General features: G+C 54.9%; 2 protein-coding genes across 2 annotated transcripts in view; one reads left to right on the top strand and one right to left on the bottom strand.

Annotated features, from left to right (window-relative positions):
- MLPH (melanophilin) overlaps nucleotides 1-6,540 on the top strand; it is a 30,744-nt gene extending 24,204 nt beyond the window's left edge. The window contains exons 11-16 of the mRNA XM_062578353.1: nucleotides 1,041-1,196; nucleotides 1,347-1,439; nucleotides 2,329-2,406; nucleotides 2,806-2,863; nucleotides 4,504-4,601; nucleotides 5,096-6,540. Coding sequence (XP_062434337.1) covers nucleotides 1,041-1,196; nucleotides 1,347-1,439; nucleotides 2,329-2,406; nucleotides 2,806-2,863; nucleotides 4,504-4,601; nucleotides 5,096-5,122 — 510 coding nt within the window. The 3' untranslated portion in view covers nucleotides 5,123-6,540. The remainder of the gene's footprint in view (nucleotides 1-1,040; nucleotides 1,197-1,346; nucleotides 1,440-2,328; nucleotides 2,407-2,805; nucleotides 2,864-4,503; nucleotides 4,602-5,095) is intronic.
- A 2,584-nt stretch (nucleotides 6,541-9,124) lies between these two features.
- RAB17 (RAB17, member RAS oncogene family) lies at nucleotides 9,125-12,393 on the bottom strand. Its single transcript, XM_062578823.1, has 5 exons — nucleotides 12,201-12,393; nucleotides 11,197-11,348; nucleotides 10,785-10,910; nucleotides 10,204-10,297; nucleotides 9,125-9,595 (listed from the first exon to the last, which is right to left on the bottom strand). The coding sequence occupies exons 1-5, from the start codon at nucleotides 12,391-12,393 to the stop codon at nucleotides 9,489-9,491; spliced, it is 672 nt and encodes a 223-aa protein (XP_062434807.1). The 3' UTR covers nucleotides 9,125-9,488.
- Between the last annotated feature and the right edge of the window lie 690 nt (nucleotides 12,394-13,083).

Here is a 13,083-nt window from a genome sequence, read left to right as displayed (position 1 = left end):
GCACACTGTCTGGGGGTTTGCACCGGGACCGGTGGGACCTAGTGGGTACATGGGGTGCTGCTGCACTTTGGGATGGTCAGTACCGCAGGGTGCAGAGAGGGCTCCTGCCAACCAGCTGCACACAGTAACCAGCCCAGGAATAGCAGAGCAGGCTGGAGAAGCAGGAATTAAGTTAGTAGCACCAACATTTTGTGATCATTCAGCAAAACGGTAACAGCAACCATCAGAAACTGTTATACCCGTCCTATGTTGCACGTGGGCATATTGATGTCCTCGCTTGGACTCGCATCCTTGTGGTAGCCAAGGAGGAGTCCAGGGACAATAAAACCAGGGGGGGTTGTGAGGGTGGGTTGTCACACTCCTTTCACCTTTCTTATCTAGGCAGCAAGGTAAACATGTTGCTTCCAGTAGCTACCGTGCATCCCTAGTCAACTCTCCTTAGTTCATCTCATTACCGTGTTGGACACCACGTGCATGTACATCTTCTGGGGAGCCCAGGATTGTATCCAGAGCAGGTCCTGTGCAAAGCTGTATTTTGCAAGGGCCGGGTTGGTTAACTGCCCCAAGCCAAACTCCCAAATCTCGCCCCTACAACCCAGCAAGACAGACGCCCTTAAAAAGGAGCAGATTTGGAAAGTCTGTCTGTCTCGATCCTGCAAATGTGCACTTTCCAGCCTGCCACCACGGGACATGGCAGCACTGCACTTGTTTCCTGGTACCCACCTTCCACCAAGGGCATAACATAAAGATGCTGACACTACTTGAGTAGGTCACGGAGCTGTACTCCTTCATGTATTCACATTGAGCCTTTTACCACTTCACCTGATGGTAATTGCTTCTTGAAAAGCTCAGGGAAGGGAGGAAATGAGATGAAAAGCCCTGCCAGAACTGAATGATACTGTCTGTGCTGCAAGGTGAGAAGGCAGTCGTAAACAGTGGCGATCTTTTAACTGGTGGGACTTGTGTCTGGGGCTGTGGTCACGCGAGGAGAGGAGGCAGCCAGGGAAGTTAATTGTGCCATGGTTCTTCTTCTATTGCAGGTGTACCTGGCTGCTGGAAAGACATACCAGCTTGAGAAGACCCTGGAAGAGCTTGAGGAAGGGGCTCAGCATGGCGGCACCACTGACTCGGAGCTGTCAGAGCTGGAGGACAGAGTGGCCTCAGCAGCTGCTCAGGTGCAGCAGGCAGAGAGCGAGGTGAGGACTTAACTCTGGGAGCCACTTACCTGCTTAGAGCCCAGGCCAGCGAGAGCCAACGCTGCTGGCAGAGGCCTTACCTCTTTCAGTACCTGAGCGCACTCACGGGTCCTCTTGGGACTGTCTGCGTGTCTTTGCCTCCCTCCAAAGGTATCGGACATTGAATCTCGAATCGCGGCCCTGACAGCTGCAGGGCTGACAGTGAAGTCAGTAGAGAAGGCAAGGAAGAAATCGAGCATGCAGGTGAGCATGGAGGACGGTGGAGGTGAGGTCCCAGCACCGAGCAGTGCGTGCTCCCCCATCCCCTGCTCTCGTCCCTGGGTACTGGGATGCGCTGCCTGGCATACTGGGCAGTACTGGGCTCCCTTCTTGCTGCCCAGCGCTTTGCTCCAAGCTGCTGAGGCTTGATGTCTCACTGAGAAAGGAGTCCGGGGTTGTTTTGGGGGCAAATCTGAAAGTCAGCCTTGCACGTGTTGGAAGAGTATTTGCTCTTCAGGACCAAGCCTTCTCCAAAGGCCTTTGCAGGCTTTCCAGGAGCAGGAGGGGGTCCTTGTTACTGCTGTCCTGCAAAGAGGGATTCAGGACTGCTCCGTGCGTGGGAGCCTGTCCTTGGCCTGGGAGACGGGCTCCATCAGCAGAAGCCCTGCTGGATACTCAGCCATGCACGTTTGCACAAGCCAGGGCAGATCTCTCTCAGGGTGTCTCCTTAAACACTCGCTCTCTTGCCTCTGCGTTTGCCTACAGTAAGAGAGGAATCCCAGCCTGCCGCTCCATAGACTCAACCTGCGTGTTTCCATATTGATTTTTATAACAGCGGTTCACCAGGCTGAGTTCCTGCCATGGCAGTGCCCTGCCTATTTTGCTCACCTTAGGATCAATCCAAGCTAAACAAAGGAGGTGACAAAGCAAACAAGGGCAGACCGAGTTATCCAAAAAGGCAGGAATAAACTCCATCTCCTGAGTCCTGCCTAGTTCAACGCACAGTCGCTGAGCGCAGCTTTTATCTCCTTGCTAATCCTGAAGCTTTCTGTGAACCAGCAGGAAACCATGTAGCTGTAGCTCTTTGGTCTGACAGCTTTTCTTCCTCCTTCCACACACCCAGAGAAATCTTTTCTTTTCCCTCTGTCTGCAGGGCTTTCGCCTCCCATCTCCCAGGCCTGCCAGCAGCAGTCCAGGGGAGCAGAGTGCAGAGTCTGCGGATGACATTAAAGTGAGTATGTGTTTAATCTGGGCTGGAAGTCTTTCTCCAGTGCTCCAGGAGGCCGGTTTGAACACTGGCCAGAGGGGTAGGGGTTGAAAGATGGCTTTTTGAGGTATCCTTGGGGCCTGAGTGAGCGCAGGGACCGTGGGCTCTGCTCTGCTTGGGAGGGGGATCTCATTTCAGCACACAGCAACAGGCCAGACCTGGCTTAGGTATTAGTGGCAGTGGTGGCTTCATCCTCTGACCTGATGTCTAAGACCCTGGATGCAGTATAGCATCAGTCCTGGGGGCAATGAGGTCAGCGTATCTCAAGAGGGGTGCTTTCGAAGTGGTGGAAATGCAGCCTTCTAGGGGGCTTCATCCTCCCATCCCCTTCTCAACCACAGACTGCTCCCTTTCTTCCTGTAGGCGATGTCGGGACCCCAGGTGATCAGGAAGAAGTTCAACAGGTCTCTTGAAGTCACAGGTATGAGTTGCTGCAAAGGGGGAACGTGGGAGGAATGCACAGCCCAAACTGGGATTTGCTTGGTTCCTACACTCAGCCCCACCTGAGTCTGTTTTAGGAGTGGATAACCTCCAAAGAAGGAGACATCTGCAGGACTGGGGACAACGCTGAGGCCTTGGGAGAGTGGAGCCCAGATTGAGTCCGTTCCCATACAGCTCTTAATGACAAAGTTCTGTGCAGTTTGGGCTTTTGCTACCCCAGAGTCCAAGGACACCATTGTGTTACTTGATTTGTGGGGTCCCACTGGCTGTACCCTCAAATTTAGACCTCAAAGTTTCACCTGAGCCCATCATCTCTCCTGTTAGTAATTTCTTCCTCATCTTGTCGTCTTAGGGTCTTTATCTCATTGCCTGACAGCCTGGGCCGCTGGTCTCTGATGGAGGGCAAGAGTCCCTCCACAACCAAGCTACAAATCACAGCATCTTAGAAGTGCTTCAGAGAAGACAGTGACTTGGAACTTGGCCCAGCAGCTTGTGTGGCAGGGGTCAATCACTTGAAAAGTTTCATCCTGACAGACATCTGCAAGACCCATTAGGAAATTACTTTCCTATTTCTTGCTTATCTTGACTCATAAGCTTAAAGGCAGAAAGAATGGCTGTCCTTCCAGATAATGCCAAATAGAAGATAAAGGCAGGAGAGGGGAGAGAAAAAGATCATTTAATGCAGGGAAGGAATCACATTTCTTCCGTGCACACAGAAAATTAAAATTTCTCTTTCCCAAGCTGAGGCAGGTAGGTGGTAAGATCCTTTCTCCTTGCGCTGAGCCAGAGTAATCTGCTCTCCTTCCTGTAAAGAACAGCCAGATAAAAGGCAGCCTAGGGGACACGTCAGACCCATGAGGAGATAGAAGGATGTGCAGTCAGACCTGACATCACCAGGCGAGTCTAATCTCCTCTGGGGATGGGTGATTTGGGGCACTATCTTCTGATTGCCCTCTATGCAGGTCAATGACTTGCAAAGTTGGGCCTGCGAAAGCAGAGATAGTGGAAACTGGAGGCAGTGAAGAGGAGATGAGTTAGTAAGTCAAGAGGCAAGGTGAGAGCTCCTCGTGGAGCTGGACTTGGATTTCATTGTACCATGGAGACCCTCAGGGCAGAGACGTTGGGAGATGGCCGGTGGCAGGCTGAACCAGCTTGCATACGTGCGCGAATGTGTCACCGTGACTCTGCACTTCTGACCCAAAGTCGTGGCAAGCCGAAGAGCACTCCACAGCCAGAATTAGCTGCTACTCAAGCAACGGGAAGGCTCTTGTTGCAGTGTGTGGGCATGTTTGTCAATTGTGCCTGCTGCGTTGTGTGTGGGGATAATAAAACCTGAGTGCTTCAGCGAGTAATTGAAACTTCTAGCGAGGTGGATTAGGAACTGCTGTATGGTGTTGTTTGCCTCAGACCCAAAGGTCAAACTCTCAGTTTTATGCCACGGTGGACTGGAAGTGAGTGCTGTGAAGTGAGTGCGTTACCCTGAGGTGGAAGTGCTGTGAGTGAGGGGAGGTTCAGGGCCAACACGTTCTACAGAAGCTATTTCCAAAGAGCTGAGCACCCTTTCTGGTTGCTCCTTATGGATCTCTGTCTTAGCTGCTCTCTTAATGTCTCTTAATGCAGGCAGTGATGATTCCTTTGACCGCAACTCCATATACCGCGGCTCTTTGACACAGCGAAACCCTAACGGGAAGAACAGGAGAGTGGAGCGCCTCTTTGCGGTATGAATCCAGCAGCTCAGGAGGGCTGCTGTGTCATGGAGAGATCTTTTGGGGGAATCTGCAAGGAAGCAGGCCAGGACTCCCTGCCAGGCCTCCAGCTGGCCTGCGTTCATCCTGGTGCTCTGGGCTTACAGAGAGGAACTTTCCCCTAAAGATGTTCCCCTTGAGCCTGCAGAGCCCCAGGCTCCTAGTGGTATTGGCTGGTGAGGGCAGATGCGCCTGGACATCAGCCCTCTGAAATCTGGGATGTTGTTAACTCCCAGATGGGGAAATCAAACAAGATGCACATCTTTGAATTCCCAGTGCCCACAGCGTGACCCACAGGAAACAACTGGCTCACGTCACAGCCTCATCCGCTGCCAGGGAGCTGGAGGGTACAAGGGCCACCCATCCGTTGGGGCAGCAAGGTGGCAGCGGGTAGAAAGTGCAGAGCCTGCTGGCTGCCCCGTCTGAGCTCTGTGGTGTGCTGAGATGATCCCTTTGGTCCCTTGCAGAAGCCTGTGATGACCCACCTGCCGTGAGGAAAGGGGGCCTCTCCTACTGCTGCGTTTCACCGACGATACAAGGCCTCAGCGCAAAGCATCACCTTCTTTCCCTCACCGCTTGCTCTTCCTTCTCCCGCTCCCCGCTCTACCTGAAACCCCAGACGGGAGGGAAGCAGGAGGCCTGGCCAATGGGTCTTGCTGGGAGCTGCTGGGGAGAGCAGCAAGGCACTGGGGTTGGGCCGCAAGGTCAGGTCACCTCATGGGAGCGTGTGTGCAGGAATTTTTGGCGTTGGGCATCTCACATGCAGGAATTTTTGGCTTTGGGCATCTCTGTACAGTAACAGGCCAACTGTGGGGACCAGGGTGGGTCTTACTGCACCCCCCCTCTTTGGCCTTGAGTCACCAGCAGGGAGATACAATTCGGCTGTTCTGCTGGCACTTTCAATGGTGACCGTTGGTGGTGACGCAGGGATGAAGGGTCCTCTAGCAGAGCAGGACCCTGGGTGTCCCAGGCCTGGATTCTCATCCCAGCTCGGCTCCGACTCCCTGCATTGCCCCTTGGAGAGTCACTTCCCTCCTCTGAGCTGTGAAACAGCACTGGCGAGTCCCCAGGAAGCACTTTGCCAGCCGATGTTTGCACAAAATCCTGTATGTGTACACTGAGGCTTCTTGCTGTTGCACCTGAAGCAGCTGGGACAACCTGGGGACCTAAGTGAGGCAAGGCTGGCAGGAAGAGGTGGCAGCTTTTCTAGACCGACTTCAAGAAAAGCTCAAGGACTTGTTGGGGGTCCGTCGTTTTTTTTCAGCTCTTGTAAGGTGTCCCCGCTGCCTAGGTTATATTAGCAAGCTTAAAAGCGATTCAGCAAGCAGAGTGTAGGTGCTCCTTGCAAAGTAACTTTGGGTACAGTTGAGCTTGCTCTCCGGCTGCCCCGGGAGGTTCCCACAAGGACAGGGCCATGCTGGGACAGCATAGGGCTAAGTCAGTTTTCGGGTGACGAGTTCAAGCCACCACTATCGTGCCTCTGCAGTTAGAAACTGTCTGAGGTCCAGGGCTGCTGCCCGCAGCATAGCTCACCGCCGGGCTGGCCTTGGGTGCTGGGATGTCAGGGGAGGTCCTTGGCCGGTGTAAGGGACCTCCAGGAAGGTTTGGGGAACCTCTGGGTGTTTGCTCCAGCTGAGAGCCTGGCCTGGCCTTTTGGTATTACAATACACTTCAACCTCCACCCTGGACCCACCTCTTGCTCTAGCTGGTTTCATCCGTAGCTCTAGTCCTTTTACACAGCATGTCCGACTCTCCCCCCCCACCCCACAGAGAAGTTCTTGCGATGAACCGCGGCGACGTAAAATGAGGCATCGCCCAGGCTGTAGTTACCCACAGTTATTTGCCTGCTTCCTGCCTCTTCTGCTGGTGTAGAAATTAAATATACCTATTCTGAATCATGCAATAAAGCCAGCTGTGTGTCTAGAACCTGCAGCCTGTTTCATGGAGCTGGTTTCTCCAAAGGTTTCTTCAGTCCTCACCTCCTCCGAGCCATATAGACACCCCTTGCATTAGCAGGTGGCGTGGGATCCGCGGCGGGAGACGGAGGTTTATCCGTGGGGAGACGTCGCGGTCCAGAGCCCTTCCTGAGCCTGCCCCGCTCCTTCCCCAGCCCCTCCCTGCTCCAAGGGGAGATGACCTCGTGGTGGGGCCGAGGGGCGCTTCCCGCATGGAAGAGCATCCACTTAGCCGGTGGTAGGAGGGAGGGATGGGACGAGGCTTAGCACATCCCGTCCCCCCCCCCAGCCACCCACCGTGGCCGAGCGGCGGTGCGAAATCGCAGCCCCGCGTTGAGTCATGAAAAAAAAAAATAAATAAAAATAAATAAATAATCCCTTTCCCCTGATTCGATCGAGAGCGGGCGGCGGGGAGGGGAGCTGCGGGGCGAGCTGCCCCGGCGGGGCTTGCCGCTGACATCAGCGCGAAAGCCGGGCATAAAAAAGGGCGCCGGGAGGGGACGGGGGGAGGCGGACGCGGGCTCGCAGGCACGGGCAGCTCGCCTCGCGACGCGGTAAGTGCTGCGGAGGGGCCGGCGCGGAAAAGGCGGGGGGTAGCGGGGGAGAGGCACCGAGCCGACCCTCGTGGCGCCCGCGATGCTCGCCGCCGCCGCTGCAACTTGCTCGCTAATCCCTGCAGCGTGTCAGAGCCGGGCAGCGGGTCTTTCTTTTCCTTTTTTTCTTTTTTTTCTTTTTTCTTTTTCTTTTTTTCTTTTTTTTCTTTTTCTTCATTTTTTTCTTCTTTTTTTCCCCTTTGCAAACAGACTTTTTTCAGAAAGGCTGCTCTAAAAAGGCAATGCTGAGCTGTCGCTGTCGCGCTTGTTTTTTTTTTTTTTTTTGTTATTATTTTTTTTATTTTTTAAGCGCGTTATGTGCTGCGAGGGCCCGCTGCACCGGGGCGTCGAGCGGCCGCGTGCCCCTCAGCCGCTTTGCCCAGCGGCGGCGGCCCTTGCTGGAAAGGGGCACGCGGTGGCTGCGGGCTCTCGCTCGGGGAATCGGCCGAGCAAATTCGGTTCGGGGGGCCGCCGCAGGGGCGGTGCATCCTTTTGCAAGGTGTTTTCTGCAGAGGGCTGCTTGGGAAAAAAAAAACCCTCTGCAGCCGCATCGTGGGGCCGACGGAGCGGCAATAACCCGGCAGGGAAGCGGCAGCGGGTTCGACGAGCCCGGGGGAGGCGAGGAAGAGGGGAAGGGCGGCCGCCGGGGCGCCGCGGGTCCCCGAGGCGCCCGTGTCTGTGCCCGCAGGCTCGGCACCCGCACCGTGCTGCTTTCCCGCCCGAGCGCCACCGCGGAGTTGCCGGGGATGAAGCTGGCGGCTGCCTGCCTCGTGTGCCTGCTGCTCACCTGCCTGGTGCCGCGCCGCGCCGCTGCCGAGGGCCAACTCCAGGAGCACTCCATGGAAATCCGGAGTAAGGAAAGCGGCCGTACGGGACCCCCCCCCTTTTCCCCTGCTTTCCCCTCGATCCCACTTGGGTTGCAGAGGGAGCTGTGATTTCGGAGCAAAACCTGCTTCTTGCCCCTCTGCTCCTCCTCCTCGGCGCCCTTTCCCGCCGCCCAGCGGGATGCTCTGCCCGCGCAGCACCCGCGGCCCCGGCACCCTCACGCCGCCTTGCCTTTTTTGCCTTGCAGCCCCGGACATCGACCCCTCCTGGTACACGGGCCGGGGGATCCGGCCGGTGGGGCGCTTTGGGAGGCGGCGAGCCCCGGGCGAGGGGTGCACGCCACTGCACCGGCCCCCTGCGCCGCCCCCGCGCCACGAGCCGAGCGCCTGAGCCCGTGACCGACCGACGGCGGCGGCACCCCAATAAATGCCCTCTGCCTCCCTCCCCTCCGTGTCCCGGCTTCTTTGTAGCCCATTGAAACGGGGCATCCGGGTGGCTGGGAGGGTCAGAAAGCCATGAGGAGCTGGCAGCTCTGGCCCTCGCTGCCCCGCGCCGCTGCCCTCCATCATGTCCCCGAATCTCACATCTCATGGGTTATTCTACCCGCTGCTCCCGGCCTGAGCAATGCGGGGCCTAGGGCAAAAGAAGGGTCTAGCCGGGAGCGAGCCCAGCGCCGGACAGTTGGGCCGGTTTGCGCCCTGCTCTCGCACTGGTGTGCCGTGGGGTCTCGTCCACCCAGCGGGGCGGCCAGCATTGTCCAACAAGGAAAGGGTTAACAGCACACAGGAGAGGGGCAGGTGGCAGCTGATGAGCTGCCAATTAGCACAGGTGGCCCTAACGAACTGAGGTTTAAGCCAGAAGGAGGAGCAGTGATGTCTTGCTCTTGGGAAGAGGGGTCCTGCCTTGCTACCCCAAGGTGCAGCATGCAGGTGGGTCCTGTGGGCCCCATGGTGCTTTTGGCCCAGCTAAAGCAGCCTGTGGTGCCCCAAGGGAAAGAGTATCGCACACTCCTAGGGCAATATTCTCTTTATTTGTAGCCTGGGTGCATATGCCTCGCTCAGGGAAGCTTGAAGCTCCTGCTGGAGGAGAGCTAACACTAAGGAGCTGCTCCCCAGCAGCTGGGGGCTGAGGCTGTAGTTGGGGCTCAGGCTTGTGCCTGGGGCACTTTCCACCATGTCAGGAGGAAAAAAGCCTCTTTCTGTTAGTCTCTGGTGCTGGAAAGGTGGTGGAAGTTGTTGCTCTGCCTCTTGCAGGAAACTGCTGGTTTATCTGTTGAAAGGGGCCTGTATGCCTGAGCTGGGCTCCAAACCTGCTCCTCAAGGGTGAGTGGAAGCACTAGTGGCCTGAGCTTGCCTTGTGCATTTGAGTCAGCTTGTGCTTCATGGTGGCTTATATCAGCGAGCTTGCTAACCCGCTGATGGTGGTGAAGCATGAGGGCTGTGAGCTGCCCGTCCTCTCTGAAGTGGTACTTGCTGGTCCAGCCCTGCTCAAAGCTTGCAGCACTGGGGCCCTGAGCCACCAGGCTCCTGCAGGTCTGTGGGTGCTGGGTGCTGTGCTGCTGCCTTCTCACCTTCCCGAGCCACAAGCTCTTGAGCTAGGAGGCAATGCAGAGGGAGAAAACCTTAATCTGTGCCCTCCCCTTCTGTGGTGGGGGGGGATGCCCTTGGTGATGTAGCTTGACAGGAAGAACTGCATTAAGTCTCTAATGAATAACTGTGCTGGGGAAACAGTTAAGCCTAGATTAGGCACTAGGAGAAAAACAAATTGTTGCTTGCTCAGGTGAGGGCCTGAATCACATCCCAGATCTAGGATCATCTTGCAGCAGCCCTGGACAGACCTGTCCCTGCACTAAGGTAGTGCATGTCATGTTGCAACCCTTCGCTGTTTCGTCTGGGACCCTGGAAATTGCTGCAAGATAATGATTCCTAGCATTTTCCCCAAAAAGCATGTTTGCTGGAGTATGGGCTTTCCTATGGTGCAGGGCCACGGTCTTCCTCGTGTGCTCAGATGCCCTATGCTGTCCTTGGGCAGCCCCTGCCCTCACTCCCCAGTGCAGAGGACGCAAGCTGTGTTTTAGCAAGCTAAAACTCTCTCCTTTGGGGCAGTGTTTGTTGCTGTGCCCAGGGTCAGGGAATGGCCTGGTGGCTTTTCCAGGCAGTTTCCTTACAGCACTGGCTCTCACATCAGCTGCTGGCAACCTACCTACTGCTATGAAGACCTCATTCACTTGGTAATTAGATTTTGCAGATGTCTCCATGTACAGCAGGCTCTTGCTCTTCGCAAACTCTTCTCCTTCCTAGTTGGGGAAAAGCAGAGTTATTTCTGAGAAGAGTTATTTTGCTTGGGCTGGGATACGGCTTGGTTTCCAGCTGTAGTACACTGTAATGACCCCAAGGGGAAAACTGCTCATTAAAGCCGGTCTGGACACTTGTTCTAATGTCCCCATCTTTGTGGATGTGGCGCTGCCCTGATGCGGGGTTTGCCAGCAGGCTCCTGTAAGGGAGAAACAGAGCCTGGCAGCCTGTGCGGGCTGCTCCCTGGAGATGCTGGCACCCACCATAGCTGCCAGAGAGGGAAAGGGTGCAGGAGAAGGCAAAGGGCAATGCCAAAAGAGCTGACCTAACTTTCTGTTGCAGGTCTACCCTTTCCTTTATTATTTAGCCTGCTTGGGTTGCATTGAGGGAGGTTGATGGAGCCTTCTTAAAATCTAGTTTTTGTTAGGATCTATCTTAATGCTTGCTGATGAGAAGAAGGGAAAGGAGGCCTGGAAAGGGGGGGCTTACCTCCGTCGTGACTTCTCGCTCGGCCGCGAGATCAGTCTTGTTGCCCACTAGGGCTATCACAATTTCGTCGTGGAGGAACTCCTTCTCCAGCTCCTGCAGCCACAGCTTGGCCCTGGCCAGTGTTTCCTGCAGAGACAGACCAAAATGCCTGGCAGAAGCACTTGGCTGCTTTCACACAAGCCCATGGCTGGTCTGCATTTGCTGAGATAAGCCCGCAGACGTCGTGGTTTGATGGTCGCTGGCAGGAGAGCAGGAGTTCATGGGCTGGCCAAGAACTCTGCCCAGGAGCTGAGTGCAATGACATCTCCACAGTGCTGGGTTTCCAGTGCAGCAGAGCTGCTGGCCCCTTCCCCAGAGCCTTCTCCCTGTGGCCTCCTTCCTCAGCAGTGGCTCCACTGTCCTTCACACTCACCTTTCTAGTGATGTCGTACACAAGGAGGGCGGCCTGGGCACCCCGGTAGTAGAGGTGGCAGACGCTGTGGTACTTTTCCTGGCCTGCTGTGTCCCAGATCTCCAACCTGACAGTGGCAGTTTCCAGGCAGAGCGTTTGCGTGAGGAACGAACCTGCCGATGAGATGTGGGGAGTGCACATTGGCTTACAATAGAGCCAGTAGTTTGCAGCCTTGTGCTCTCCTCCGCCAGGTCTTCAGGCACCAGCCAGGCTCTTGACCTCTGTATCTGCCCTGTCTTCCTAGGGGTCCACTCAAAATCTGGGGATGTGTAAAATGCCTAAGTGCTGGTTTTAGTGTGTACGTAGGCCTGAGATAGGTTGGTGCTGGAGCAGGACTCTTGCAGCACTCAGGATGGCTTTCTTTTGGCCATGAGCTCACACGTGTGTTTCTGTGTGTGTCTTGCTCGTGACATCTGTCTTCCCCTTCCACTTCTGATGTGTGCCCAACTGAGCAAAGATAGCCAGATCATCTAATAAACTTCTGCCTGGCCTTGGAAGAATTAGAGGAGGATTGCTGATACTACCTGGCACTGCTCCAAGACATGGCATTTCCAGGTCTGGTGCAGTACCTGTGAAGCTCTACATATTTGCTGCTTCCTACCAAAATCTTACATGTATAAAAGAAAGCTGAAAACTAGGTGGACTTAAGGAAAGATGGAACAAGAATCTTTTTCCCCTGAAGAAAGTACCTGCTAAAAAAGCTTCTTGCATTTAGCTTAATTCCTACTAAAAAAAGGGACATGCACCAGGTTTAGCACTGGAACAGGTTGCCCAGAGATGTTGTGGAGTCTCTTTCTCTGGAGATATTCAAAGACTACCTGGACGCAGCCCTGTCTAACATGCTCTAGGTGACCCTGCTTGAGCAGGGGGGTTGGACTAGATGATCTCCAGAGGGCCCCGCCAACCTTAGCGATTCTGTTTGTTCTCTGTACAGACCTATCAATCTACCAAAGCCACTCACTCACATCCCATGGTGGATGGTGATTTCTTGAAGTCATTTTTCACGTAACGATAAGCGAGGCTTGACTTCCCCACTGATGTGCTCCCCAGGAGGACCACCTTATAGATGTAGGTGGGGAGAATCCTGTCCGGGAAGGTGCCAGGCACAGCTTTTGGCACTGCTCTCTGCGCCATGCCCTGCAAGGAAACCAGCTCCATTCAAAATGAACCCGCTGTGATCTCAGGTCCTTCAGCTGAGCCTCCTGTGTGCAAGTTCCTACTGGTGACAGTAGGGCAAGTAGGGTTTTATTTCAACAGAACAGATAAAACTGACAGTATCCTGACTCAGATTTAATACCTCAGTCTGCCACTCTCTCAACTGCTAGTTACAACCAGAGGGGGGAGATATTTAGGTAGGAATGTGATGGAAGAGACTTTCTTGGATATAGATGAGGTTCTTGATTGGGTGCATCTGGCTTAAGGTAAGGACAGGCTGGAGAGAGGTTATGGTAGAGGAAAGAGCATCTATGGATGTGATTTGCTCTTGGACACTCATCCTCCCTCAAAGTCCCAACTCCGGAGGCAGCCCAGTCTGCAGTGCATCAGGAACGGGAAAAGCTCTGATGTGATGCACTTATTATGGGACCTGGGCAAAAGTTATAGTAGGAGAAGTAAATAATAGCTACAGGTGAGCTCAGGTGGGGAGGGGATGCTTGCCTGGGAGATGCCACAGCAGCACGTGCTGCGGGTTGCTAGTAGAGCACCGTGGGAGCTCTGCCTCTGTGTGGGGGATTCGTTACCTTGTTCTGAGAAGGAGTCAAGGTGCTGTGCCTGTTTCCGGCCAGGGCGAGCTGCGTCCTCCCCTCTCTTCTGCTGGCTGCTTGTATAAATAGTTTCCTACAAGTGCCT

Source organism: Rhea pennata, chromosome 6 (assembly GCF_028389875.1).
Source record: "Rhea pennata isolate bPtePen1 chromosome 6, bPtePen1.pri, whole genome shotgun sequence".
In the NCBI taxonomy this organism is placed as follows: Eukaryota; Metazoa; Chordata; class Aves; order Rheiformes; family Rheidae; genus Rhea; species Rhea pennata.
The sequence above is the reverse complement of the archived record's forward strand: the minus strand, read 5'-3'. Positions and strand labels throughout refer to the sequence as shown.